We start from the raw sequence: 26826 nt of genomic DNA, 5'->3' as shown, positions 1-26826 counted from the left end.
ACTGTCCGAGTCTTGTGATGGGTAGGTTTGCATCCGGGACTAGGTGGATTTGCACCTTGGCTCCCGTGAAGTTGCCGATGCCTGTTTGAAATAGCGACGGAAATTTGTTTAGCACTTGAGCGCACGAGGCGTCATCCACCGAAAACAGTTCTTTGATGTCGTCCCAGTTCCATCGGATCTTTCCTAGCCTGCTTCTGCCGAACAGCGTTGGGCCATCGCCTGGTACAATCTATAGTGATAGATCATGCACAGCTCCATTGTATGATAACTTCACTGCCGCACTGCCAATGACTGGTATGAGCTCTTTAGTGTAAGTGCGCAGCTTTGTATAAACCGGGCTTAGTTTTGGCCATTGTGCCTTATTGCCCCACAGTTTCTCAAAAGCCTTCTGGCTCATAATTGACTGACTCGCCCCCGTGTCCAATTCCATGGAAACTGGAATGCCATTTAATTTGACTTTCAACATTATCGGAGGGCTTTTGGTGGTGAAGGTATGTACCCCATACACTTCCACTTCAGCCTCGGGTTGAGTTGCCTCTCTTACTCGTTCAGCATGATTCGTGCTGGATCGTTCATTTTCTGCCGACTCTGCCACGTGGTGAGTCGCAGCACGTTTGCACATTCGCTGGAGGTACCCCATTGTTCAACAGCCTTTGCACACATAGTGCTTGAATTGACATTGATGGGCTCTATGATCACCCCCGCAGGGCCAACATGGTGTTAATGGATTCACATTCACACCCCACGGCAGACTCTGTCATCCTAGGTCTGGCCTCTGCTGGCGTGCAGGCTCTGCCATAGACAGTTCTGCGTGCTGAAGGCATTATTTTATGCACAGTACTTGCCAGTGAGCTTCGATGCAGAGAAGATATCCGTTTAATGTTATCGTTTGTGGACATGAAAGCCTGGGCTAAGGTGATGGCCTTGCTCAGATCTAGGAATTCGGCAAACAGCAGTTTGCGAAGAGTGACCTTGTGGCCGATTCCAAGCACGAAAATGTCCCGCAACATTTCCCCCAAAAATCCAGCAAATTTGCACGGTCCCGCAAGGCGCCTTAGGTCAGCAACATAGCTTGCCACATCTTGGCCCTCGGAGTGATGGTGCATATACAAGCAATACCTGGCCATTAAGATGCTCTCCTTCAGCTTGAGGTGTTCCCAAACCAGCATGCACATCTCTGCATGTAACATGTCCGTTCGTTTTGTTGGTGCTAGCAGATTTTTGATGAGGCCATATGCCGTGGACCCACAAACGGTGAGGAGAATTGTCCTGCGCTTGATCGCGTTACTGTCCTTATCCAGCTCATTGGCCACGAAGTACTGGTCAAGACGCTCAATGAAGGCTTCCCAATAATCACCCTCAACAAATATCTCAAGAATACCAATGGCAGCCATAACCGCGTGAATGTTCGTGATCTGTTACTTGTCGCCAATTGTTAAAGAAACATTGAAATTAGGTGCGGTGCAGGCCATTCGGCCCCTCGAACCTGCACCGCCATTCAATAAGATCATGGCTGATCTATCAACCTCAGTACCCCTTTCCTGCTTTCTCTCCATACCCCTTGATCCCTTTGTCTGTAAGGGCCATATCCAACTCCCTTTTGAATATATCTAACGAACTGGCCTCAACAACTCTCTGCGGTAGAGAATTCCACAGGTTAACAACTCTCAGTGAAGTTTCTCATCACAGTCCTAAATGGCTTACCCCTTATTCTTAGACTGTGACCCCTGTTAGATGAAGTCCTTACTACTAGAGGGTTCAAGGGGTATGGCGAGAAAGCAGAAATGGGGTACTGAAGTTGCATGTTCAGCCATGAACTCATTGAATGGCGGTGCAGGCTAGAAGGGCCGAATGGCCTACTCCTGCACCTATTTTCTATGTTTCTATGTTTCTGGAACTCCCTAACAACGGGAACATTCTTCCTGCCTCGAACATGTCCAATCCCATCAGAATTTTATATGTTTCCATGAGATCCACTCTCATTCTTCTAAACTGCAGTGGATACAAGTTGATCCAGTCTCTCCTCATATGTCAGTCCTGCCATCCCAGGAATCAATCTGGCGAACCTTCGCTGTACTCCCTCATTAGCAAGAAGGTCCTTCCTCAGATTAGGAGACTAAAACTGAACACAATAGTCCAGGTGTGGCCTCACCAAGGCTCTGTACAACTGCAGTTTGACCTCCCTGCTCCTATACTCAAATCCTCTAACTATGAAGGCCAACATGCCAGTTGCCTTCTTTACCGCCTACTGTACCTGCATGCCAAACTTCAATGACTGATGTACCATGACACCTAGGTCTCATTGCACCTCCCCTTTTCCTAATCTGTCACCATTCAGATAATATTCTGACTTCCTGTTTTTGCCACCAAAGTGGATAACTTCACATTTATCCACTCACCAAACCTGTCCAAGTCACCCTGCAGCCTCTTAGCATCCTCCTCACAGCTCACACCGCCACCCAGCTTAGAGTCATCTGCAAACTTGGATATATTACATTCAATTCCTTCATCTAAATCATTGATGTATATTGTATATAGCTGGGGTCCCAGCACTGAACCCTGCGGCAACTCACTGGTCACTGCCTGCCATTCTGAAAAGGACCCGTTTATTCCAACTCTCTGCTTCCTGTCTTCCAACCAGTTCTCTATCCACATCAATACATTACCCCCAATACCATGTGCTTTAATTTTGCACACTAATCTCTTGTGTGGGACCTTGTCAAAAACCTTTTGAAAGTCCAAATACACCACATCCACTGGTTCTCCCTTGTCCACTCTATTAGTTACATCCTCAAAAAATTCTAGAAGATTTGTCAAGCATGATTTCCCTTTCATAAATCCATGCTGACTTGGCCCGGTCCTGTCACTGCTTTCCAAATGTGCTGCTATTTAATCTTTAATAATTGATTCCAACATTTTCCCCACCACCAATGTCAGGCTAGCCAGTTTATAATTCCCTGTTTTCTCTCTCCCTCCTTTTTTAAAAAGTGGTGTTACATTAGCTACCCTCCAGTCCATAGGAACTGATCCAGAGTCAATAGAATGTTGGAAAATGATCACCAATGCATCCACTATTTCTAGGGCCACTTTCTTAAGTACTCTGGGATGCAGCCTATCAGGCCTTGGGGATTTATCGGCCTTCAATCCCATCAATTTCCTGACTAATAAGGATTTCCTTCAGTTCCTCCTTTTCGCGAGACCCTCAAACCCCTAGTATTTCCGGAAGGTTATTTGTGTCTTCCTTCGTGAAGACAGAACCTATTTGTTCAATTGGTCTGCCGTTTCTTTGTTCCTCATTATAAATTCACCTGATTCTGACTGCAAAGGATCTGCTTTAGTCTTCACTAATCTTTCTCTCTTCACATATCTATAGAAGCTTTTGCAGTCAGTTTTTATGTTCCCTTCAAGCTTCCTCTCATACTCTATTTTCCCCCTCCTAATTAGACCCTTTGTCCTCCTCTGCTGAGTTCTAAATTTCTCCCAGTCCTAAGGTTTGCTGCTTTTTCTGGCCAATTTATATGCCTCTTCCTTGGATTTAACACTATCCCTAATTTCCCTTGTTAGCCACAGTTAAGCCACCTTCCCCATTTTATTTTTACTCCAGACAGGGATGTACAATTGTTGAAGTTCATCCATGTAATCTATAAATGTCTGCCATTGCCGATCCACTGTCAACCCTTTAAGTATCATTTGCCAGTCTATCCTAGCCAATTTACAGCTCATACCATCGAAGTTACCTTTCCTTAAGTTCAGCACCCTAGTCTCTGAATTAATACTATCACTCTCCATCTTAATAAAGAATTCTACTATATTATGGTCACTCTTCCCCAGGAGGCCTTGCACAACAAGATTGCTAATTAGTCCTCTCTCATTACACAACACCCAGTCTAGGATGGCCAGCTTTCTAGTTGGTTCCTCGACATATTGGTCTCGAAAGCCATCTCTAATACACTTGAGGAAATCCTCCTTCACCGCATTGCTACCAGCTTGGTTAGCCCAATCTATATGTAGATTAAAGTCGCCCATGATAACTGCTGTACCTTTATTGCACGCATTCCTAATTTCTTGTTTGATGCCATCCCCAACCTCACTACTACTATTTGAAGGTCTGTACACAACTCCCACTAGCGTTTTCTGCCCTTTGTTATTCCGCAGCTCTACCCATACAGATTCCACATCATCCAAGCTAATGTCCTTTCTTACTATTGCGTTAATTTCCTCTTTAACCAGCAATGCTACCCCACCTCCTTTTCCTTTCTGTCTATCCTTCCTGAATGTTGAATACCCCTGGATGTTGAGTTCCCAGCCTTGGTCAACTGGAGCCATGCTTCCGTAGTCCCAATTACATCATAATCGTTAATAGCTGCATGCGCAGTTAGTTCGTCCACCTTATTACGAATACTCCTCGCATTGAGGCACAGAGCCTTCAGGCTTGTCTTTTTAACACTCTTTATCCCTTTAGAATTTTGCTGTAATGTGGCCCTTTTTGATTTTTGCCTTGGGTTTCTCTCCCCTAAACTTTTACTATTCTCCTTTCTATCTTTTGCTTCTGCCCCCATTTTATTTCCCTCTGTCTCCCTGCATAGGTTCCCATCCCCCTGCCATGTTAGTTTAACTCCTCCTCAACAGCACTAGCAAACACTCCCCCTCGGACATTGGTTCCGGTCCTGCCCAGGTGCAGACCGTCCGGTTTGTACTGGTCCCACCTCCCCCCCAAACCGGTTCCAATGTCCCAGGAATTTGATTCCCTCCCTCTTGCACCACTCCTCAAGCCACGTATTCAGCTTAACTAGCCTGCTATTTCTACTCTGACTTGCATGTGGCACTGGTAGCAATCCTGAGAATAACTCCACAAGACTGTACACTGTAAGCTCAACCTGATGAGACCTTAGTCTCGAATCAAACTCCAGGGTGTCTAAACAACAAGGTAGCAAGCCTTTTATACCGGCACAGCACAAGGTGTGGGTGACCCATAGGACTCCCACAGTCACGCCCTCTGGTGGCAACTATATATAGCTACAGACTTAACATCCTCGATCATCAGCAAAGTGATGGAAGTCGTCATCGACAGTGCTATCAGTCGCAATTTACTCACCAATAACCTGCTCACCGATGCCCAGTTTGTGTTCCGCCAGGACCACTCGGCTCCAGACCTCATTACAGCCTTAGTCCAAACATGGACATAAGAGCTCAATTCCAGAGGTGAGGCGAGGGTGAATGCCTTTGACCTCAAGGCAGCATTTGACAGAGTGTGGCATCAAGGAGCCCTAGCAAAACTGAAGTCAACAGGAATCAGGGGGAAAACTGTCCACTGGCTGGAGTCATACCTAGCACAAAGGAAGATGGTTGTGGTTGTTGGAGATCAATCATCACAGCCCAAGGACATCACTACAGGTGTCCCTCAGGGCAGTGTCCTCGGCCCAACCATCTTCAGCTGCTTCATCAGTGACCTTCCCTCCATCATATCAGAAGTGGGCCACCCTGACCTGCAAGAGGACACCACTGCAGGTCAAGAGGATAAAAGAGCCACTACAACTTCCAGAGCGAGCTGCTCCAAGTGTGCGATGACTTCGAGGTGGGTGACTGAGCGATGTCGTCAAAACCCAGGTTGTCCTTTCGAGCATGGGGCCCAGGTACAAAGGAGCAGGAAGGCCGGGGTGAATGAGTGTCGAGAGATCGTGTCGGAGGTGCGACGAATGTTTGAGGCGGAGATGCAGTGAGAGATCAAGGCAGAAATGCAGCAAATGATCGGGGCGGAGGAGCGGTGAGAGATTGTGGCTGAGATTCAGCGAGTGATTGTGGTGGAGGTGTGGCGAATGTTTGGTGCGGAGGTGCGGTGAGAGATCATAGCAGGGGTGTGGCAAATAAGGTATAGGGCCCAGAAGAGCAGAGGGCCCAGAGGCAGCACAGGCCAGCTCACACTGCGATATGTGTGCGCACTAGGTCCGTGCAGCAGAGCAGGTCTCCAGTCGTCCTGGTTAACCCTTGCCACTGGATAAAGGCCTAGCTGTGTCAAGCCTGTGAGGTGGCTGATGTGCAACGGTCACCACATGTTAAAAAAATCCACGCACAGGCATCTTCCACCCCTGGAGTTCACGACTGGAATATTGCGTCCTTCACTGAAACATCTGCGAACTCATCCCTTTTGGTGTGGAGGCAAGTCATTCTCGTTCAAAGGACCACCTATGATGATCAGAAGTGGGGATGTTCGCTGATGATTGCACAGTGTTCAGTTCTGTTCGCAACTCCGCAGATAATGAAGCAGTCGATGCCCACATGCAGCAAGACCTGGACGACATTCAGGTTTGGGCTGATAAGTGGCAAGTAACATTTGCGCCACACAAGTGCCAGGCTATGACCATCTTCAACAAGCGACCACCTCCCCTTGATATTCAACAGCATTACCATCGGCAAATCCCCCACCATCAACATCCTGGGGGTCACTGTTGACCAGAAACTTAACTGGACGAGCCACATAAATACTGTGGCAACAAGAGCAGGTCAGAGGCTGGGTATTCTGCGGAGAGTGTCTCACATCATGATTCCCCAAAGCCTTTTCACCATCTACAAGGCACCAGTCAGGAGTGTGATGGAATACTGTCCACTTGCCTGGATGAGTGCAGCTCCAACAACACTCAAGAAGCTAGACACCATCCAGGACAAAGCAGCCCACTTGATTAGCACCCATTCACCACATTAAATATTCACTCCCGCCACCATTTAATGGTGGAAGTGGCTCAAGGGACGAAATGGCCTTCTGCTTTTCCTGTGCAAGTGTAGGACAAAGGAAAAAGGCAATAAAATATTAATTTAAGATTGATATCAGGAAGCTTTTCTTCATGCAGAGCGTTGAACACATGGAATGAACATCTACATTGAGTAATGGAGGTGAAAACCGTGGAATCATTCAGGAAACCAGTGGGCAGCTATAGATTTTTGCATGAGCGAATTAAGAATGGCTAACTGGTCTCCTTAATCCATAATTATGATAGTGTGAGAAGTCAGACAATAAAATTACTGCTAACTTATTTAGATAGTAATATTGGCACTGAAAATTGCAAATTCCTTTCTTTCTTACTGAAAATACAGAGCTACATATCCAAATACAAAGAACCATGTGTAATTTACAAATTCTGAGTAAAAAATAAAGACAAGTTTGATGCTTTCGATGAGATTGTGAAAACATCTTAATCTGCTAACTTTAAATCTTGAGTTGTGAACTTCATTACTTGCCTGGTTTCAAGCAATTTCCCCATTTTCTGTCTTTTTCATAGTTGGCAGTTGTTGCACACCATTCCTCTCCATCATTTCTCTCAGTGGTACATTCATAATACCAATTTCTTCGATACTTAAATGGGAAGACACAGGGCTTTCCATAAGCAGTTCCTTCAGTTGTGTAAATCTCTGTGGCAAGAAATACAATTTAAATGAATAAACTGCAGAAGTGCATTGAGATGCATCATCTTAGCTTTATATATTTGCTAAAAGGAGCTACATTACATAAATACAGCTTAGCTTAAGCCTCTTTAAGTGAAGGAATAACTTCATTTTCCAGCAGCGACATTCATTTTTCCAGGAAAACCTATAATTTACTGCTGTGCATGGGGGGGGGGAAGAGAAAAAGGGGCAGCCTCGCCACTTTCATTTCCAAAAATGGCAGTTTTACTACTATTTGGGGTTAAGCAGTTGTTGAAATATTAATAAGTCCCAGGCAGGAAATAACTTATTGACAATTTAACTAGCAGCAACAATGAAGGTTTTTGCAATCCTATAAACATTCACAGTGACCTATTAACAGACAGAAATTGAAAAGTAGATATGGCACAGAAAAATTACCAAACAAGGAAGAACTCCTAAGAGAAATCCTCCCAATTCCTCAGGATATGTTCAAACAAAAGGGTGACTCCATTCCCAACAGGAACACTGCCATTTTTAAGCACCAGCTGCAGTGACAGGATGTCCCCCTCAATTTCAGAAGAAATTGAAAATACTGCCAATATTTAACAAACAAAAGGTTCAGTTGTTTTGTCATGGAACGTGTTTTAAATAAGAGGCAACTTATAAAATGAAAGCTGCAGCTGCTTGATATGCCAGTCACATGACCTCTCCATTTCTACTTGATTAAGAATCAGCAGAGCATAAAGCAGAACGCCCACTTAAGCATATTTCACCTTTAGCCAATGCTCAGATACTCATCAACAGCAATCGGATAACTAAAACTATTCCAATGATTCCGAAAGTTATAATACACTTTAAAGACCACAAATTTCATATTCCCATTTATTCAAAGCTATTTTTTTTTAATTTCATAGATGGGGTATAATGTGGGAAATGTGAGGTTATCCACTTTGGCAGAAAAAATAGAAACGCAAATTATAATTTAAATGGAGAAAAATTGCAACGTGCTGCAGTACAGAGGGACCTGGGGGTCCTTGTGCATGTAACATAAAGGGTTAGTATGCAGGTACAGCAAGTAATCAGGAAGGCAAATGGAATGTTGGCTTTTATTGCAAGGGGGATGGAGTATAAAAGTAGAGAAGTCATGCTACAACTGTACAGGATATTGGTGAGGCCCACACCTAGAGTACTGCGTACAATTTCGGTCTCCATATTTAAGGAAGGATATACTTGCAGTTCAGAGAAGGTTCACTCGGTTGATTCCGGAGATGAGGGGGTTGACTTATGAAGATAGGTTGAGTAGATTGAGCCTATACACATTGGAGTTCAGAAGAATGAGAGGTGATCTTATTGAAACATTTAAGATAATGAGGGGGTTCGACAAGGTGGATGCAGAGAGGATATTTCCATCGTAGTGGAAACTAAAACTAGGGGACATAGTCTCAGAATAAGGGGCCGCCCATTTAAAATTATGATGAGGAGGAATTTCTTCTCTCAGAGGGTTGTAAGTCTTACAGAATTCTCTGCCACAGAGAGCTGTGGAGGCTGGGTCATTGAATATATTTAAGGCGGCGATAGACAAATTTTTAAAGATAAAGGAGTCAAGGGTTATGGGGAACGGATGGGGAAGTGGAGTTGAGGCCAGGATCAGATCAGCCATGATCTTATTGAATGGCAGAGCAGGCTTGAGGAGCCAAATGGCCTCCTCCTATTTTTTATGTTCTTATGAAACTGCTGGAAACACTCAGCAGACCAGGCAACACTTGTGGAGAGAACGGAAGAGTTAAAGTTTCGTATATGGACCCTTCATCAGAACTGGAAGATATTATAGATGAACAGCATTTAAAAAGGAAGAGAGCAAAGAGGGAGGGAAAACACAACCAGGTTCGCTCCCTGGTCTGTGGCATATCAGCTGATCTTCATGGAGATGGCACTGGGTATTACAGTTGGCCTTAGTGCCCCTTGATTAGATAAAGAAAAATTGGCCAAGTTTCCTGCTCTTTCCAGCAAATCCCTGCTGCAAGTGCGCATGTTCAGTGACAACAGGGGCGGGGCGGGCTCAACTTAAAGCCCCATGTAGCTTGTAGGCATTCACTGCCTAGGCTCACATGAAAAATGTCTGCTTGGGCAGGGTACTGCCAAGGCACCTGTGGAACCGTATCCCAGCAAGCTGTCAATGCCTTCTGGTGAAAATCAATTACTTACCATTATTCATTTATTCCTGCATTCTGCATTTTTCACGTCTTATCTATTGTTACATCAACAGCAACACTTTTCTCTCTATTGCCACACATCATTCTCCACATGGAGGCTGGACAATTTGCTACCCAGCCTTTGCCACTGCTATCCAACTGGCTTGGAGATGACCCTCAGAGCGACTTGGATAGGTTAGGTGAGTGGGCAAATGCATGGCAGATGAAGTATAATGTGGATAAATGTGAGGTTATCCACTTTGGTGGTAAAAACAGAGAGACAGACTATTATCTGAATGGTGACAGATTAGGAAAAGGATAGGTGCAACGAGACCTGGGTGTCATGGTACATCAGTCATTGAAGGTTGGCATGCAGGTACAGCAGGCGGTTAAGAAAGCAAATGGCATGTTGGCCTTCATAGCGAGGGGATTTGAGTACAGGGGCAGGGAGGTGTTGCTACAGTTGTACAGGGCCTTGGTGAGGCCACACCTGGAGTATTGTGTACAGTTTTGGTCTCCTAACCTGAGGAAGGACATTCTTGCTATTGAGGGAGTGCAGCGAAGGTTCACCAGACTGATTCCCGGGATGGCGGGACTGACATATCAAGAAAGACTGGATCAACTGGGCTTGTATTCACTGGAGTTCAGAAGAATGAGAGGGGATCTCATAGAAACGTTTAAAATTCTGACGGGGTTAGACAGGTTAGATGCAGGAAGAATGTTCCCAATGTTGGGGAAGTCCAGAACCAGGGGTCACAGTCTAAGGATAAGGAGTAAGCCATTTAGGACCGAGATGAGGAGAAACTTCTTCACCCAGAGAGTGGTGAACCTGTGGAATTCTCTACCACAGAAAGCTGTTGAGGCCAATTCACTAAATATATTCAAAAAGGAGTTAGATGAAGTCCTTACTACTAGGGGGATCAAGAGAAAGCAGGAATGGGGTACTGAAGTTGCATGTTCAGCCATGGACTCATTGAATGGCGGTGCAGGCTGGAGGGGCCGAATGGCCTACTCCTGCACCTATTTTCTATGTTTCTATGTTTCTAACTGTGAGGATGCACCGAGCCTTATAACGTAGCAAAATGGGACACTCCAGCACAGAGATTTCTAAAAGCAACAATCTTGTTTATAAATCTTCCCATAGCCTCACCCAATCTACCTGTGCAGCCTCTTACAATTCTACATCCCAGCTTGCATCTTCTGCTCTGTGTTCTTTACTTCCCCTTAAATTAGTAGCAGGGCCTTAAACCATCATGTCCCTGCACTCTGGAATTTCCTTCTGAATTCCCTCTGCCTTGCTCAAACTTTGGCTTCCAGTCAGGCAAGGAGGACTCCAGAGCAGGCTGCAGGAGCAGGTAGTTCCGATCCCCAATTGGGGGGGGGGGGGTGGTGAAGGGGTCCTCCTGGCCCACAAGCAGTGCTGTAAATGCACTTATCTTCTCCCTGAAAGTAAGTATTTATCAGGGAAATAGAACAGGTGGACATGACATCATGTCATTAGATGATGAGATTAGTAATAAGTACATTTAAAATAAAGAGAGGGGATATATTAAATAAATTAATCAAAGTCAAAGAAGTTAAAACCCCCTAGTCTGGATGGATTGCAGCCATTCATTTTAAAATAATCTAGGGAAGAGATAGCAGAGGCATAACTATGCATATTTAATAATTCATTAGAAAAAGGTGTAGTTCCAGAGGACTAAGAGGGATAGAACATGTCCAGGAAATTATAGACCAGTCTGCTTAACAGGAAAAATAATGTAATCCTTACTAAAGGAGAAAATAGAAGAAGATTTAGAAGCCAAAAAGTATAATAATGAATAGTCAGCATGGATTTCAAAAGGGAAAGTCTTGCTTGACCAACCTCATTGAATTTTTTGAAGAGGTAAAAGAGAGAGTAGACAATGATAATACAGTAGATGTAATTTATCTAGATTTTCAAAAGGCCTTCGATAAGGTACCCCATAATAGACTGATGAACAAGGTCAGAGAATGCGGAGTCAGGGGACAAGTAGTAGAATGGATAGCAAGCTGGCTTCCGGACAGAAAGCAGAGAGAGTAAGGGTAAAAGGTAGCTATTCATTGTGGCAGAAGGTGGGTAGTGGTGTTCCACAAGAATCAGTGCTGGGACAACTATTGTTCACAATTTATATCAACGATTTATATCAACGATTTAGATTGGGATTCAAACACACAATTTCTAAATTTACGGATGACACTAAACTGGGGGCGATCGTCAATACTGAGGAGGATTGCAACAAATTACCGGAGGTCATTAATAAACTTGGAGAATGGGCATATAATTTGCAAAAGAAGTTCAACAATGATAAATGTGAGGTATAGGTGCAAATTCCCAAATCCGGAACTCCAAAAGCCAGAACTGTCTGAAAACCAGATATTTTATGCATAGCTGATGGAGTCGTCCGGAATTATTGCCCGAAAACAGGACATTTTTGAAGCAAAATCCAAAATCCGGCACAGATTCCATCGAGGATTCCAGATTTCAGACAAGAAAATCAAGTCTGAAATCCGGAATCCTCGACTGAATCCGTGTCGGGTTTCGGACCTCGCCACTCAAAGCCTGGCATGGATTCAGTCGAAGATTTTCGATTTCAGACTATTGATTTTCTTTTCTGAAATCCGGAAAAACCTAAAACCGTAACGGACTAGGTCCTGAGGATTCCGGATTTCGGATGTTGTACCTGTATTGCATTTTGGTAGGAATAGGGAGGTCACTTATAACTTGGAGGGTGCAAGTCTAGGTGGGGTCGAGGAACAAAGGGATCTCGGAATGAAACACAAAAGGATAGTATGCAAATGATCAGGAAGGCCAATGGTATCTTGGTCTTTATTGCAAAGGGGATGGAGTACAAAAGCAGGGAAGTCTTGCTACAGCTATATAAGGTATTGGTGAGGCCACACCTGGAACACTGTGCAATATTGGTTTCCATATTCACGAAAGGAGATACTTGCTTTGGAGGGGCAGTTCAAAGAAGATTCACTAAGTTGATTCCGGGGATGAGGGGGTTGACTTATGAGGCTGTGAGGCGGGGTCAGCTCAGACAGAAGAGAGTTCACTTGGAACAGACAAGGCTTACTCTCACAGGTAAAGACCTTCTCCCACACCCCAAAGAAGTTCCTCCCAGCCCAAGTTTCTGAACTTCCCCCTACCCCCAAGTTTCTCACATTCTCCCGCCTCCCCCCAAGTTTCTAACATTCACCCCCACCCAAGTGACTGACCTTAAATCCCACCACCCCCCCTCCCCCCCCACCAACCCCCCTCCCCACCACACCCTCCTCCCCCCAGCACACCCTCCTCCCACACACTCCTCCACCACCCCCTCCCCGCCACTCACCACCACCCCCCACTCCACCCCCTCCCCCACCCCACCCCCTCTGCCACCCCCACCTCCTCACCACCCCCACCCCCTCACCACCCCCCCTCCCCGCCACCCCCTCACCACCCCACCCTCTCCCTCTCCCTCTCCTCCACCCTCCCCCTCCCCCACCGCCCTCCCCCACTCCACCCTCCCTCACCGCCCTCCCCCCCACCACCCCCTCCCCACCACCCTCCCCCCCACCACCCCCTCCCCCCCCTCTCCGCCTCCCCCCCACCACCCCCCCACCTCCCCCCCCAGCTCTCCCCCTCCCCCACCCTCCACCACCCCCTCCACTCCCCCCCACCACTCTCCCCTCCCCCCTTCACCACTCTCCCCCACCACTCTCCCCTCCCCCCCACCACCCCCTCTCCCTCCCCCCACCTCCCCCCACTCCCCACTCCCCCTCCCCCAACTCCCCCTCCCCCCCCACTACCACCCCCCCTCCCCCACCCCACTCCCCACTCCCCCCCACCTCACCACCCCCTCCCACCACCCCCCACTCCCCTCCCCCCCTCCCCACTCCCCCTCCCCCCACACTCCCCCTCCCCCCCAGCACCCCCTCCCCTCCCCTCTCCCCCCACCCCACTCCCCCAACCCCACTCCCCCTCCCCCCACCCCACTCCCCCCACCCCACTCCCCCTCCCCCCACCCCACTTCCCCTCCTCTCCTCCCCCCCCACCACCCCCCCTCCAACGCCATAGATAGGGCATGGTTTGTGGGTCACGGATTGATAACAGGTTTACTGGGTATGTAGTGAATAGTGACAGTGTTGTGTCTTCCGGATTTCATCCACTCCAATTGTGTCACTTGTCACACACACTCACCGAGCTTTCTGAGAAATCAACCAGGTGTAGAGGGAGGAGAGGGAGAAAGTGGTGCGGGTGTAAAGGGGTTGGGGTTAGAGGGACGTGATCCATCTTCCCTGAATTCCCTCTCTCTGCCACCTCTGATTTTTTTTCTCTCTTTCAGAAGGCAATGAAAGTATAGGTAATCACAGAGATATTCTCGGCAAAAGTCCTGGAGATAACCCAAAAGCCCTAGAATCAGCTCGAGTGGCAATGAGCTCCATGCGAATCGTGGTTCGGCCGCACTTCCGGCTTCCTCATATCGAACTGCGCATGCATGACCGGATTGAGCACGCATGTGCAAAAAAAGGGGTGGAGTCTAAGACGCGCAAAAAGTTGTTGCAAATAATCACTCCATCAAATCTGAGGTTCCCAGCCTCATTAAAATATTTAAATTGCCAACCCGCCTCCTGGGAGCAGGTTGGCTGCCCGTCCCTTGTCTCACCTCAGTTAAACCCGGAAGTCGGTGGCGAGTTGGAGATGGGTTTCAGAGTTTTAACATTTTAACATCTAACCCGACTCCAACCCACCTGTTGTTAGGTGTTAAAATTCAGCCCGATGTCTCCACATAGGGGAGACCAAAACTAGGGACCATAAATTGATGATAGTCACCAAATAAATGCAATAAGGAATTCAGAAGAAAATTATTTACCCAGAGAGTGGTTAGAATATGGAAGGAGTATTTGAGGCGAATAGCATAGATGCATTTAAAGGGAAGCAAGATAAACACATGTGGAACTCACTACCACAAGGAGTATGAGACAGCAGATGCATTTAAGGGGAAGCTAGATAAACAGGAGGTAAAAAGGAAGAAACGTTTCTGCTGATTAGGGCCGGTTTCGGATGCAGACATATGCGTGCACACGAAAGAAATAGATGGACGTGTAAAGTGCTTTAGTGGAAAACCCTATCCCTCCTATTGTCTGGTGCTAATATCAGTACTGTTACTATCTCTTTTTCACTTAAGCATTTTAAAGGCCAGTCTTTCTTTTCATGTGTGAGCAACAGTGAGTTCATATACTCTCTCTCTCTCTCTCTCATGTTCCTATTTAAAAGCTGTTCATCTGTGATATACTCCAGTTTTTAGGAAGGGTTCACACCCAAAATGTTGACTTGCTTGGTTTTCTCCGCAGATGCTGCTAAACCTGCTGAGTGTACCCAGCATTTTCAGGTTTTTTTAATTTGCAATTCAAGCCCTCCACCTAAATGAATCACTTGACAATGCAGCAACACTTTGTTGGCTGCAGTGTACCAGGTGGAGCCAGCACAGCACCTGAAAAACCTCCCAGCTCACGGGATTGGGGGTAATATATTAGCATGGATAGAGGATTGGCTAACTAACAGAAAACAGAGAGTCGGGAAAAATGGGTCATTTTCCGGTTGGCAAACAGTGACAAGTGGGGTGCCGCAGGGATCGGTGCTGGGTCCTTAACTATTTACAATCTATATTAATGACTTGGATGAAGGGACCGAGTGTAATGTAGCCAAGTTTGCTGAGGATACAAAGATGGGTGGGAAAGCAAATTGTGAGGAGGACACACAAAAAATCTGCAAAGGGATAATAGACAGGCTAAGTGAGTGGGCAAAAATTTGGCAGAATGGAGTATAATGTGGGAAAATGTGAGGATACCCACATTGGCAGAAATAATAGAAACGTAAATTATAATTGAAATCGAGAAAAATTGCAAAGTGCTGCAGTACAGAGGAACCTGGGGGTCCTTGTGCATGAAACACAAAAAGTTAGTATGCAGGTACAGCAAGTAATCAGGAAGGCAAATGGAATCTTGGCCTTTATTGCAAGGGGGATAGAGTATAAAAGCAGAGAAGTCTGCTACAACTGTACAGGGTATTAGTGAGGCTACACCTGGAATACTGCGTGCAGTTTTGGTTTCCATATTTACGAAAGGATATACTTGCTTTGGAGGCAGTTCAGAGAAGGTTCACTAGGTTGATTCCGGAGACGAGGGGGTTAACTTATGAGGAAAAGTGGAGTAGGTTGGGCCTCTACTCATTGGAATTCAGAAGAATGAGAGAATGAAGAATCGAAACGTACAAGATTATGAGGGGGCTTGACAAGGGGGATGCAGAGAGGATGTTTCCACTGATAGGGGAGACTAGAACTAGAGGGCATAATCTTAGAATAAGGGACCGCCCATTTAAAACTGAGATGGGGACAAATTTCTTCTCTCGGAGGGTTGTGAATCTGTGGAATTCGCTGCCTCAGAGAGCTGTGGAAGCTGGGACACTGAATAAATTTAAGACAGAAATAGGCAGTTTCTTAAACAATATGGGATAAGGGGTTATGGGGAGTGGGAAGGGAAGTGCACGAGTCCATGATCGGATCAGCCATGATCGTATTGAATGGCGGAGCGGGCTTGAGAGGTCGTATGGCCTACTCTTATTTCTTACGTTCTTATATCTGACCCTGAAGCTGGTAGAGATGGATTAGTGGGTAAATTTATCTTAACATAGCCAGGAAAGGTGGATCACACACACGGAGCTCAGTGGTTCAGAAGAAATCACAACTGTACTGATAACAGGCAGAACAGTAGTGTAACTGGCACATGTTTGGAGACAGATATGGACCCTCTATGGTAGCTGTTGATTCAGGTCAGCATTGTGGCATGTGGGTGTGTGAATCAGCAGAAGGGTAGGCAACATCCAGACTCTGGTTCACAGAGGGAAAAGGGATCAAACAAGCTCGAAACCATTGTAGCCCTTACAGTTGTTTTGGGAGAGCAGGGTAGCAGCTCACTTTGATGTTCAATAATCAGGACTGCCAACAGAATTTGAGAAGTGAGTGCATTTAAGGACTAGCGCTTAGCTCTGCAGTTGGAATTTCCCAGTCTATGCTGGAGTAGCGACCACAACAGGAGCAGCAGTAAAAGATCCAACAGGTTTAGAGAGCACTAGAATCAACACTTCTGTAAATTCCAGCAGAGCTTCAGCCAGTCTTGAAGCCACTATTGTGGCTGATAATTTTAAAGCACCAGTTGATCCCAAATGTATTGGAATGGAGCGCAAGCCGCTCTGTAATTTTTGCACTCACCTCTTTCTAAAAAGGTAGAGCTAGAAACAGAATCAGCAGCAAAAATATTCAGTGATGGCCTTAGTCCAAAGATTGGGAGCAGGCCCTCGGCACGGAAGTCAGAGGGGAAATAGAGGAATGGGACCAGAATCTTTTGGGGAAGGTATTTTCTATCTTAATTTGTTACTTTCCTGCAGGCATGTTGTAGGGGGAGCTGTAACTTCTATTTTTGGGTAGTGTACTGGGTTCCACGACACAATCAATGTCTAGATGCAGAGCTCATACTCCCCTTGCTGGCTCGCTTTGCCTCTCCTGCTGTCCTAATCTTAAAATGGCTTCTCCGGTTCTTCCCCTACTTTGCCAAGGTGGCTTTTCCCCACTAGTTGCTACCACCCCCTACCCTGATCAATGTCACAACCTCCCCATGCAAAACACCTGTCTGTTTCCCATCCACTCTGCACCGAGGAAATCCCACAAAGATGTGGCTGGGAATTGGCATTAAGCTGTTGAAATATGCTAAACTTTTTCCATTAGTAAATGATTTAAGCAAACACCTAACTTACTTAAAACCAGTTCCCAATCATGGCCAGTAACACAACCTTTGGGATTCCCCTTCTGGGGAAGAGAGTTTACAGTACAACAGCATGCATTTAAACAATGCTCGAGAAATTATTTTGTAAAATCCCAAGTGAGGGAGGGGAATTCATAAAGGCTTTTGTTCTCCTTTCTCCCCAGCCCTATCTCCAGCTACCCCAAGCATCCATGTTGTTTCTCCTTGCCAACCCTCCGCCAAGAAACCCTGACTGCCGCATTCCCACTGTGTCCAGGAACTGATTGTAAAGGTATCTAAAACATTTATTACACTCGTTCCAAGACAGTGAAAGAACTTTAAAAGAATTTAAATTAGTCAATCCCCCAGTACTTTGACAAAAGATATGGCATAAAATTAATTACATAGCTAAACATATAATAATCATCATCAAGATCACCAATTTACAACTCAAGAGTATGTGTGGTCACAATCACTTCAGCTAAATCCAAAAATACTGTTAGCACTTCCATAATATGTTGCAATAAAAAAGAATTTTGCTTATTCACATCACCATAAATCAGTGGCTCAGATAGCATATTTTAAGTTGCATAAAAAAACAACATTTACACAGCATCCTTAATGTCGAATACATCTCAAATTGCTTCACGGAGGTGTAATTAAAAAATAAATAGACACCAGGCAAAGGAGGAGATATTGGAAGAGGTGAGGAGGGTTTTAACAAGTGATTAAATGAGCAGGGGATTTAAGGAGATAATTCTAGAGTGTGGGGCCTAGATGGCTGAAGGCACGCCTGCTAACCATGGGGCAAAAGGAAGGGGACGAAGCACAAGCAGCTAGAGTCAGAAGAAAGGAGAGTTCTAGGATGGTTGGGCTGGAGGGGGGTTACAGAGCTAAGGAGGGGCAAGGCCATGAAGGAATTTTAACACAAGGACAAGAATGTTACATTTCAGGCGTTGTGGGACCAGGAGCCAATGCAAATCAGTAAGGACTGAGATGATAGAGGAGCAGGACTTGTGGAATAGGACATGAGCAGCAGAGTATTGAATGAGCCACAAATTGCAGGAGGTGGATGATGGGCAGCCACCCAGGACAGCATTAGAATAGTTGAGATGAAGGTGACAAAAGGCACACGAGGGTTTCAGCAGTAGAAAGAGGGGCAAAGGTGGACAATGTTATGAAGGTGGCCTTTGTGATGAAGAGGATATTGGGTCAGAAGCTCAACTTGGAGTCAAAATAGTCTGGTTCAACCCAAGATAGCAGCTGGAGTGGTATCGATTACAATAGTAGAGACTTTCTGGCAGGAGGTGAAGACAATGACTTGTCTTCCCAATGTTTAACTGGAGGAAATTGTGGCTCATCCAAAACTGGATGTTGGACAAGCAGTTTGACAGCACAGAGGCAGCGGAGAGGTGGTGGAGAGGTAGAGGTGGTTGCCATTAGTGTACTTGTGGCAGCTAATTACATGTTTCTGATGATGTCACCTGGGGGCCAAAGATAGAACCTTGGCAGACTCTGGAGATAATGATGTGAGGGCTGGAAGAGAAGTGATTTCTGGAGAAGCTCTGGCTATGATTGAATTGGCAAAAGTGGAATTAAGTGAGGGCAGTAGTGCCGAGCTGGAGAACAGATGAGAAGCGTTGGAGGAACATAGTATGTTCAACAATGACAAAGGCAGCAGAGCAATTGAGGACAATGAAGAGCGGTTATGCACTACAGTCACAGTGAATGTCATTTGTGACTTTTGGTTCGGTCCAATTCAGTGCTGTGGCAGAGGTGGAAACCGGATTAGGAAAGTTCAAACATGGAGTTGCAGAATTTCAGTGCACAGATTGGGACGGCAACAAAAAGTTCACGGACTTTGGAAATGAAAGGGAGGTTCTGGATGGTTTTGCAGTTTGCAATGACAGAGGGGTTGAGGGGGAAGGGGGCGATGATGACGCTGGTTTTGAAAGGAAGCCGGACAGTACCCAAAGGAGAGGGAATGTTTTACTATGTCCAATAGCTTGGGGTTGGAAAGGAAGTTGAGTGGTTGGAAGTTTAGTGGGAAAGAGATCAAGGGAGCAGCAGGTGGGTCTTATGAACAAGATGAGCCCGGAGGGGATAGGAGGAAATGGAGAGAAACTAGAGAAATTCTGGGGTTCAGGTCTAACGCAGGTGAGGGGCGGGGGGGGGGGGGTGAGGAGGTGCTTGGAGGAAGGTTTCACTAGGTGGAAATGGGAATGAGGAGGAAGTAGCACAGGTAGCTGAATAGATGGGCTCTATCTTAAGTGACAATGAAGTCCATGAGCTCCTCAGGTTTGTTGTTGGAGGAGAGTATGGAGAGGGCAGTGTACATAAAAACATAAGAAATAGGAGCAGGAGTAAGCTCTTATTTTCACGAGGCTAACAGCGGAGTAGCACAAATCGTCCAGCAATGTGTAAAGATTCGCAACTCATGGCTATCTCTTCCTCGCCACAAATTGCTGGGTTATTTTTTTAAATGCACTAATAATTGCACACGCATTAAATTCCCCGTTCTTTTACCAGCAAATTCTGGGCCAATAAGTTCAATTCAAAGTACACAGTATCAAAATTATCGGTGCTGCTTAAACTGCTAAATATTAAATTGACAATGTCAGAGATTTGATAACAAGTGCTGGAACTTTCAACTTTGGTTGGGGGGGCGGGGAGGTGGGGGGGGGGGGATCCGATATCAGCAGTTTTACACCCCTGCCGGAGTTAAAAGTTCCACAAGAATAGTAAACACAGCTCATCACAATGTGACGGGACTGGACAGGTTAGATGCAGGAAGAATGTTCCCGATGTTGGAGAAGTCCAGAACCAGGGGACACAGTCTAAGGATAAGGGGTAAGCCATTTAGGACTGAGATGAGGAGAAACTTCTTCACTCAGAGTTGTTAACCTGTGGAATTCCCTACCGCAGAGTTGTTGATGCCAGTTTATTCGATATATTCAAGAGGGATTTAGATGTGGCCCTTATGGCTAAAGGGATCAAGGGGTATAGAGAGAAAGTAGGAAAGGGGTACTGAGGTGAAAGATCAGCCATGATCTTATTGAATGGTGGTGCAGGCTCAAAGGGCCGAATGGCCTATTCCTGCACCTATTTTCTATGTTTCTATGTTCTGTACGTAGAAATTCTCATTGATAGGTGCATGGATCTTCATATATAGACCAAATGAGATACAATTAGGTTTATAAATTTGTCTCCTAGGATTGTCAGTTTAGATCCCAACCTGAGTTTTTGGGATGGTCACAATTGCATGTAAATGGCTGGAAAATCCTACTGAACAAACAGCATAGATGAGGTAGTTTCCAATGTTGAAGAAGTAGAAAAGCCAGGGGATTCGCTGACTCGCAAGCCTTCTACTGGAAGAAGTTGAATAATATAAAGCTAGCATAACAGATGTGAAAACTCCATCTCAAATTTCACCTCCTTCCTTGTAGGGAAGTCCCTGGAGCCCCGACAAGGGCAGGGTTTAGTTACAGGGTTTAGATACATATCTTCTAATGTAGGCACCTGAATCCTGCCATTGTCTAAGATTCCCCTCCCAAATACACTATTGCATTTTTATTTTTACTACATTTAGAGCACAGTCATAAATAACAACCCTCAGTAAAGATTTGTAGTCAAAATTCAACAAATATGGAGAATTCAAGACATGTTTAATGTCCAATATAAATAACTTGCTTAGCAAAACACTCATTCTATACATTACAACTACATCAACATTTGGTGTCCAGTACAAATTTTACTTACCACGATATGATTGCTCACAAACATCACTGTCTGAATCACTTTGTTTCCATGCATCAACTGCATCAATGCTCACTGTTGGAGAGCCATTTTTGACAGTCAGTTTATAGGAGGATGAGCCATACACTGTGCTATCTCTGCAGCGCCACCACAAAGTTGTAACTTCTGTATCACACTCAAACATTTTTAATGGTTGTTCCTTTTTATAAGAATCAAGGCCAAGGCATTTTTTAATGCCAATATTAAACAACCGATGCTCAGACACCCATTTCCATTGCTGAAAATGTTCTAGCTGATTGCATTTGTCCATAGTAATTCCAGAGACATCTACTTTGAGGCATTTTGTAGTATTTCGATGCTGGATAGTAAAGATGCCATTGCCTAAGGGAAAAGAAGGATAAAGAAATGAGAAACTCAAACAATTAAAGCACTTCTTTATTTCAAACTTTAAGTAAAATATTAACAAAATCAAACAAAAAGGAAGCGCACCCAATAGCATGTGACTACCCAGATTATTTCACAAGAGAGAAAGTTCACCTCATACACATGTTATAAAAGTCTAACTGACCAAAGCATAGGTTTTCAAACTGGCTTCCATGTGATTATCAAATTTACAAAATATTTTCTGTAATGACAGCAGTAAATTTCCTTTGGGTGGCTGACACGGTCTTTTATGAGTTAAGACAGAGGGACCGCACACTAAACAAAATTGAAAACTGGAACGGAGGAATTAACCAAGCATTTTATTGTTCCCCATTTGCACTGCATTCTGCAACAGGATGATAGCTGGTCATTACATTTATTTAGAATTCCACCTCACCTCAGAAGTAATGCAGATTATTACAAATATGTAGGCCACTATTTTATTTCCCTTTATGTTATATGGCACACATCACTCTTAAAAATCCCCTTAATGATTCTAAAGTATTTTCATTTCAATACTAAAGTTTTCCATGGGTGAGTCATGGGAATGGTGCCAATGGAGATTGCATAAAGAAAAGCCTCCACTCTCACCACTTCAATTACACACAAACTATGGTAAATAAAATGGTGCTCATGGTTTAAAGTGCCTGCATATAGTGATTTCCCATCAACATGTGGAGAGTGGAAAATAATTTCAGGTTCATTATCATAATAAGCAGTACATTTTGTACCATTTTGTGTTATACAATGCTTAACACAAGATGATTTATAAAAGCTATTGCATTGCGAAATAGAATAATTCAATAAAAAGTAATTTTGTTGGAAAGTGAAGAATAAAGTAGCAACTATTTTGTGCACAAACTTAGGGCAGATGGAACTACTGGGCAACTCATGCAGGACCCAAATATACTTACCAATAATTTGATGGAAAATGAAGATTAAATTATGGAATTACTTTTTAAAGCCCATGTAGGAGCAGATATAGGGTTATTAGATAAGGAAGCACTGCTGACATTTCTTCCCTCACACATCATAAAGCAAGCTCATAAAACCAAGACCTCATCGATCTGCTGCACTCAAGACAGTAAAATGGCAACTCTGATTAAACCAAAACCATTGGCAAGTATCAAGATTTGGAGTGGAAATAGTTAATCCACGTTTCTCCCCCAGTAGCCACCCTTCCATTTGATTTTTATCAACTAAATGGGGGCTTCCAGAATGCTGTACTTTCAACTTGTGCCTTGTCAACTCAACCACATGGCCACCTACCATGCAAATGTGTTGGCCACTGTTGGGCAGTTCTCAGTGAGAATGCCACATGGCATACTAATTGGCAATATGATGCTTTGTATCAGAAGGGACTAAGTGACATTGTCCCACTTGTCCAGCTCCAAATATATCTCCTGCTGCAAAATCACGTGAACATTTATGGCAGACAGTCATAAAGAGGTATGGAGTTAAGACCCTCCCAGTTGCATGTGTCCAAATGGAATGAGCATCCGGAAATTGTGAACAAAATCGAGAGAAATTGAAAGGGGTAAATAAATGTTCAAAATTGAAGTCGAGTGCGGTTCTTTTCCAAACGAACTTTTAAGTAAATGTCCATGGAGGCCTTTGTAGAAGCACAATCTTTAGCTGGAACAGGTTTTTCTGGAAATTACCAGTCCATTCCGAAAAACCGTCCAGAAAACAGTTCGAAACAGCCGACTTCCTTCTTCACCGATGTTGTGAGATAGTTGGATTTGAGCCAGGGACTATCCAGCCTTACTCGACAATTGTTTTCTTTCATATAAGCCGGGAAGATAATATTATACCATACACACATAATCAACATTTCATGCGTAAAAACGGCAATTAATGTATTGACAGAATAAATATTTAAAATCTATACTGTTACTAAAAATACTACAGAATAGCTGAACATACATATATTGTTACTGTCTAAACTTAACCGCACCTGTAGTCTGAGAAGCTGTTATTGCCCAACGCTCAGCAAAGACCTCAAATATCAGAAAAAAATAAAGATGAATCTGTCCGCTGCACCAGCTCTTCATGTCTGCGCAGTTTGCAGAATATTTCTGGTTCTCACACTGCGATGCCGGCGGAATATGAAATTAACTGAGCCCGTCCTCGCCCCGCTGCTGTGCAAGGTCGCACTCGATTGGCGAAGGCAGAATGTCCTTCAATTAGCAATTTCTTATTGGCTGCTCACCAAGCGTCGGCTTCATCATAATCTCGAAAGTGAAAGGCATTGCCGTGCAGTTTCTTATCAAACTCATTTATTTGAACAAGTGAAATGTGATAACTGACCTTGAAGGATCCATTCCTTTAGGGGGGTTATATGTTTGAACGTGCACGTATTAAGATATTTCCGGGAATTTAAAGCAGTCTGGGTGTCCTGCGTATTCACGTATACACGTTTTGTAATTTTCATCTCGGCAACAGCGATCATAACATAATAAGGTTTAAAATAATGATTGAGAAATACATAAGTAAGACAAGATTGGGGGAAAAGGGTAATTTCGAGGGGTTGAGAATGGAACTACGGAAGGTAAATTGGAAGAAAAATTGACTAAGAGATGGAACAGCAGTGGGAAATATTTAAAACGGTGATCAACAGAGTTCAAGAGAAAGATGACTCCAAAATCTAGCCAAGAATGAAATACCATGAATAAATAAAGAGATAAGGACAAAACTGAATCTAAAGCAAAAGAAACGCACTGAGTACATAGACAAAGGAGAGGCTGACTAAGGGGAATTCAAAGAGGTCACGAAAGAAGTCAAAGCAATTAGGATTGCAAAGAGGAACTGTGAAATTAAATGATCAAGGAATATAAAAAGAAATAGCAAAGTATCCAACAGATACATAACTAACAAAAGAAAAATCAGGATAGGGGATAGGACCACGCAGGGACGCACAAGCTAAACTCACAGGTAAAGACAGCGAAGTAGCAGAAATAGTGAATACAAAAGCAAAGCACTGCAGATGCTGGAAAACTGAAATAAAAACAGAAAATGCTGGAAATACTCAACAGGCCAGGTAGCATCTGTGGAGAGAGAAACAGTTTCAGATGGATGACCTTTTATTAGAACTGGAAAAAGTTAAAAACAGGCTTTTTAAGCAAGTTCAGAGGCAGGGAAGGGGGTTTGGAGGGGAGGAAAGAACAAAAGGGAAGGTCTGTGATAGGGTGGAAGGCAGGAGTGATTAAATGACAAAAGGGATGAGGTTCAAGGCAATAGGAGATGGTAATGGGACAAGTAAAGAAACAAAATATGAGTCTAGAGAAGGTGTAAATGGGAATGGCAGAATCATTGTCAACAGTTGCTATCCAAAAAATGGGGACAGAGTTTATGGTCTGAAATTGTTGCACACCGTGTTGAGTTCGGAAGGCTGCAAAGTTCCGAATAGAAAGATGAGGTGCTGTTCCACAAGCTTATGTTGAGCTTCATTGGAATAGTGTAGGAGGCCAAGGATGGAGATGTCAGAGTGGGAGTGGAGTGGAGAATTAAAGTGACAGGCGACCGGAAGCTCAGGGTCACGCTTGCAGACTGAACGGAGGCGTTCCACAGAGCAGTCACCCAATCTGTGTTTGGTCTCCCCAGTGTAGAGGAGACCTCATCATGACCAGTGAATACACTATACTAAATTGAAAGAAGTACAGGTACAAGTAAATTAATGTTTCAGCTGGAAGGAGCATTTGGGGCCCTGGATGGTGGGAAGGGAGGAGGTAAAAGGGCAGGTGTTGGATCTCCTGCACTTGCAAGGGAAGGTGTTGTGGGAAGGGGAAGTTCATTGGGGGTGATTGAGGAGTGGACCAGGGTGTTGCGGAGGGAACAGTCCCTTTGAAATGCTGAAAGGGAAGGAAGGGAAAGATGTGTTTGGTGGTGGGATCACACTGGAGGTGGTGAAAATGGCATAAGATGATCCATTGAATGTGGAGGCTGGTGGGAGGAAGGTGTCACCAAGGGGAACCCTAACGTGATTCTGGGCAGGAAGGACCGGGTGAGAGCAGCAGTGCAGGACATGGTCGAGGGTCATGTCAACCACAGTGGAGGGGAATGCTCGGTTGTGGAAAAATGGGGACTGGTTGGGCCTCTGTTCAAAGAAGAAGCGGAGAGGCCTCAGGCCATCCTGGTGGGGGGTAGAGGTGCAGAGGGATTGCATGTCCATGGTGAACAGGAGACAGTTAAGGCCAGGAAACTGGAAACTGTTAAAGTGGTTGGGGGGGGGGGGGGGGTGCGGAATTGGAAGAGTCATGGATGTAGGTGGGAAGAGACTGGACAAGTGGAGAAAAAATTGAGTTGAGATAGGAAGAAATCAGTTCTGTGGGGCAAGAACAATGGGTCTACAAGGGCAGTGCTGTTTGTGCATCTTGGGTAGGAGGTAGAAGTGGGCTGTGGAAGATTGGGTCTCTATGAGGTTGGAGGCTGTGGAGGGAAGATCTCCAGAGGAGATGAGGTCAGTGACAGTGAAATGTTGAATACTTATTTTGCTGCAGTATATACTAGCAAAATTAAAAAGGTGGACATGATATGAGAAGACGAAATCAAAAAAGGTAGAGAGAGAGTTATTTACCCTGGATAATTTAAGTTCGAAAGTGTCTCCGAGATGTCCAAGGTGGGGTCTTGAACTGCAATGCCTGCTTAGCCTACATTTAGCGCAAAACACCATCTTAGTAAAGGAGTTTGGGCAGCGCTAGCAACGGCCGCTCCAAGGATGATTAAGGCTCTGCTGACAAATTAAATTGGCTCCTAACACTCATTAAAGAGCCTGCATGCCATTTTACTAGCTAGCGCTGCAATTAACATCCTCTCTTCACAGCAACATAGAACGTAAGAAATAGGCCAGGAGTAGGCCATACGGCCCCTCGAGCCTGCTCTGTCATTCAATAAGAGCATGGTTGATCTGATTTTGGCCTCAACTCCACTTTCTTGCCTGTTCCACATAACCCTTGTGTTATATATGTAAACCTTAACCACCAGAGGGCTCATCACCTGGAGTCCCAAGGGATCCCACAATTCCTTGCGAGCACCTGTACTTAAGGAGGCCTCAAGGCTGGAGAGACACTGGAGACCTGCAATAAAAGATTAAGGTCACACTTTACTTTGAGCTCACAGTATCTGATCAGACTTTTTATTCATACATAACAACTGGCGATGAGATACAGATATTGAACAACACCGCAACGATGCAGAGAACAGTGGGCATCCTGGAGAGATTTTCGGGGGGGGGGAGATGATTGGGAAACCTTCG

The 26826-nt window shown here is 44.8% G+C and overlaps 1 protein-coding gene across 2 annotated transcripts in view; it reads right to left on the bottom strand.

Moving 5' to 3' along the window:
- The window catches only part of ly75 (lymphocyte antigen 75), a 160178-nt gene extending 136491 nt beyond the window's left edge, over positions 1-23687 (bottom strand). For both annotated transcript variants that reach the window (XM_070875562.1, XM_070875563.1), the window contains exons 1-3: positions 23530-23687; positions 21153-21530; positions 7234-7404 (exon numbers count right to left, since the gene is read on the bottom strand). In XM_070875562.1, coding sequence (XP_070731663.1) covers positions 7234-7404; positions 21153-21530; positions 23530-23626 — 646 coding nt within the window. In that variant the 5' untranslated portion in view covers positions 23627-23687. The remainder of the gene's footprint in view (positions 1-7233; positions 7405-21152; positions 21531-23529) is intronic.
- Positions 23688-26826: the final 3139 nt, after the last annotated feature.

Source organism: Pristiophorus japonicus, chromosome 3 (genome assembly GCF_044704955.1).
Source record: "Pristiophorus japonicus isolate sPriJap1 chromosome 3, sPriJap1.hap1, whole genome shotgun sequence".
NCBI classification, from domain to species: domain Eukaryota; kingdom Metazoa; phylum Chordata; class Chondrichthyes; family Pristiophoridae; genus Pristiophorus; species Pristiophorus japonicus.
The sequence above is the reverse complement of the archived record's forward strand: the minus strand, read 5'-3'. Positions and strand labels throughout refer to the sequence as shown.